At 35.9% G+C, this 3515-nt stretch overlaps 1 protein-coding gene across 1 annotated transcript; it reads left to right on the forward strand.

Annotated features, from left to right (window-relative positions):
- The first annotated feature begins 456 nt into the window (after positions 1-456).
- On the forward strand, positions 457-3240 carry Ent2 (Equilibrative nucleoside transporter 2). Its single transcript, XM_073960636.1, has 2 exons — positions 457-1060; positions 1159-3240. Exon 2 carries the CDS (start codon positions 1385-1387, stop codon positions 2750-2752), a length of 1368 nt encoding a protein of 455 aa, XP_073816737.1. The 5' UTR covers positions 457-1060; positions 1159-1384; the 3' UTR covers positions 2753-3240.
- Positions 3241-3515: the final 275 nt, after the last annotated feature.

The following is a 3515-nucleotide window of genomic DNA, read 5'->3' on the forward strand; positions in this document are numbered from 1 at the left end:
AAATATCGATGGTTTGCCAGCTCTACATTTTTTACCTCCAGAAATTTGTCTGGAAGCCTGTGGTAGAAGAGAAAGCAATTTCCGCTCTCTCTCCTCTCTTAAAAATTGCTTTCAGTTTTGCCACTTTTCGGGGTTAAGGAACGCTTTGTAAAAATGGTAACCTCAGGTAAGTAAAGGAAGACAGCTAATGTTGGGAATACTTGGGTATGTTCTGAGACACGCTTCACCTCTCACTTCACGAATAAAGCATTTTGTTCACCAAATATACTCCTATTTTTTGAGAAATTCCTGGGGCTGAGATTCATTAAGGTATATAAAAAGAAGAGTACACTCTAGTCCGTTCATAAAATTCTCGAAAAATAAACGTAAATCTGGTGAACAAAATGCTTGTGGCGTGAAGTGAGAGGAGAAATGTGTCTCAGAACACACCCGATTGATAGTTTGTCAGCTCTAGTCTAAACGTACTGTAACTTTGAGTTATCGGAATAGGTAATCGGGTACTCATCGTCTATGAATTATGGCGGTAACCAAAAAACATAGAACAACAAAAAGAAATTATTTGGTTGTTGTTGTTATGCATTACATTTCACAGATAAATTTTGTTGTAAAAATTCTTTACTATTCGCCAGGTTTATTACCATTGTTTTATACTTTATTATTGGTACGAGTGAAAACAAGAAATTAAAAAGAGAATTTGAAAGTCGTTCGCTCTCAAAAACTATAGTAATCGTTCCATATCCGCATCACTCACGATTCGATTAGATATGTTTTGTTTGCTAGGCAAAAGATAGTAACCGAAATCGTTCAGATACATTCGGTTGTTTTTTGTTGTTCTAATTTTTTTGGTGTCTACTGCATATTTTTGTTCCTTAACCTATACGATACAATACAACGTGTTGACCGCCTGCCATCAAATCGCACTGATTATACGGGTTTGTTAACTAATCTTGCAATATATCTCGCGAGTAAAGTGTAAATACTTGGGTGGTGGTGTTTTCATTTTGTCGATGGCATTATAATTTGAGACCTATTAGTGAGAGGATGGCAAAGTAGCGATAAGGTTGGTTGTTTTTTTATTGACGATATCGGAGATTATTGCATATTTCTAGTAATTAAATAAAAAAAATCCTCATATTTCTGTTATTCTTCTCGTTTCAGTTTTGTTCTGTTGCCGCCGTCGGGTCTTGTTCAGTGTTCATTTTAAAAATTTTCACGTCTCGATTCTAAATTCCATTCTCAGAGTGCATTAGCTTAGCATTGATACGTTCGACACGGTTGTCTAGACGTCATACATACGCACACACACGCAGATAGTGCAGAAACAGCAAGCGTTATTGTCATTATTGTCACCGCCAATTAACATTGATTGAACACCACACTAACCATGGATCGGAATAATGAGAAGACTCATTTTTTAAGTAACTCGAAGCCAGTAACTTTAACACCATCATGGGAGGCCCAAAAATTACCCGAAGATGATTTAAATTTTAAGGGCAAAGAAAAGTTGCCCCTGAAACCACCATTGGACAAATGGCGTTTGGTGTTTATTATATTTCTGCTGCATGGTTTGGGTACTCTTATGCCCTGGAATATGTTTATTACGGCAAAGAGTTATTTCGAAGATTTCAAATTGGCCCCTGTCGACGGAGGTAATGGTACCACTATCTATGCCAGCAGTTTTATGCAGTACCTTGGCTTTGCTTCACAAATTCCAAATTTAGTTTTCAACTGGTTAAACATATTTGTGCATCTGGGCGGTGATCTAACCAAACGAATTGTGTATAGCATCCTGTTCGAATTGCTGATATTTATTGTTACCGTTTTGTTGGCCATTCTCGACTCGACTAGTTGGCAAGCAGCATTCTTTTGGATAACAATGATTAGTGTGGTACTACTAAATATGGCCAATGGTATTTATCAAAATACAATCTACGGAATGGCTGCCACTCTTCCCATCAAGTATACTGGAGCTGTTGTATTGGGCTCCAACATAAGTGGTCTATTTGCTTCCGTGGCTCAGATATGCAGTACCTATATATTTTCTTCCCATCGAACATCGGCCATTTACTATTTTATCACGGCAATGTTGGTGCTTTTGGTGTGCTTTGATACCTACTTTGCATTGCCATTGAATAAATACTACCGTTATCACACCATGCTCAGACGTAAGGAGGAGAAACCATTGACCAATCAACAAGAAGTAACAAGAGTGCCTTACTGGACGGTTTTCAAACAAGCAGCACCACAAATGTTTAATATATTCTTTACATTCTTCATTACGCTTTCTGTTTTCCCTGCTGTCCATTCGGATATTAAGGCCTATGCCCCGGATTTCTTTATTTCACCTGATTTGTTTGCTTCGATCACCTGTTTCTTAACATTCAATCTTTTTGCCATGTTGGGCAGTTTAACTACCTCATGGATTCAATGGCCTAAACCAAGATTCTTGTGTGTTCCCGTTATTATGCGTGTTGTTTTCATACCTCTGTTTTTGTTGTGTAACTATCTGCCAAAGGGAGTGGAGCGTACAATTCCTGTGCTTATTACAAATGAATGGGTCTACTGGATTATTGCCATTGTAATGTCTTACAGTTCTGGTTACCTTAGCTCTTTGGGTATGATGTATGCCCCACAAACAGTACAGCCTAAATATCAGGTTACCGCCGGTATGTTTGCTGCCGCTATGCTAATTACTGGTATATTCTCGGGTATTCTATTTTCATTTGTAATGCCCTCTTTGGTAGCGCTTTAAAAGGCCAGCTTATCCCTCCAAATACCATTGTCCCAAAAATATACACAAGTTTTTTATGTTCCCTTAAGTTTTGTATACGAAAGAAAAAAGATAAGTTATTTTGTGCTTTTCATAATTTTATTTTTTTATCATCAAGAATCATTAAGTTTTTTTAAGTATGTACTAGAAGACAATCACGACTGTAGACGGACAGATAGACAAAGACTGACACTTGCCACAAAAATACCAACCGAATTCGACATTAGTAGTATTAATATAAGATCACAAAGAAAAGAGAAAAACAACAACAACAAGAATACACAAAAATAAATCCACCATCATATGTTTTTTTGTAAATGTATCGTCGTTATTTTTTCTATTTAAGCATATTAAAAATTCATTTAGCGAAATATCAGTTAAATGGTAGTAAAAGTGTAAAGCTGTTAGAATACATTATTAATAAATAAATTATATGCTGATTTTTTATTACATTTTTATTAACAAGAAAAGATGATTTGTTTTGAATTTTTAATGATAATGAAGTTTAATAACTGAAAAAACCTGTAGAATCAGCCAATGTGCTAAGTATTGGTTTTCTATGCAAATTTGTTGTGATTGATTGATCGATTCCGATTGAATTGATTTATGAGAACAATCTGAGAGAAAACTTTCTGCAAATATTTGCGAGCGATTAAGCTTTGTACTGCCCTTAAACAAACAAAGCAGACTGATAAGATTGAGGCTTTGGTTTGCAGACTTTTTTGCCTTTTTCACTATAAAAACT

Source organism: Musca autumnalis, unplaced genomic scaffold (genome assembly GCF_047663935.1).
Source record: "Musca autumnalis isolate F117 unplaced genomic scaffold, ASM4766393v1 scaffold_1, whole genome shotgun sequence".
In the NCBI taxonomy this organism is placed as follows: Eukaryota; Metazoa; Arthropoda; class Insecta; order Diptera; family Muscidae; genus Musca; species Musca autumnalis.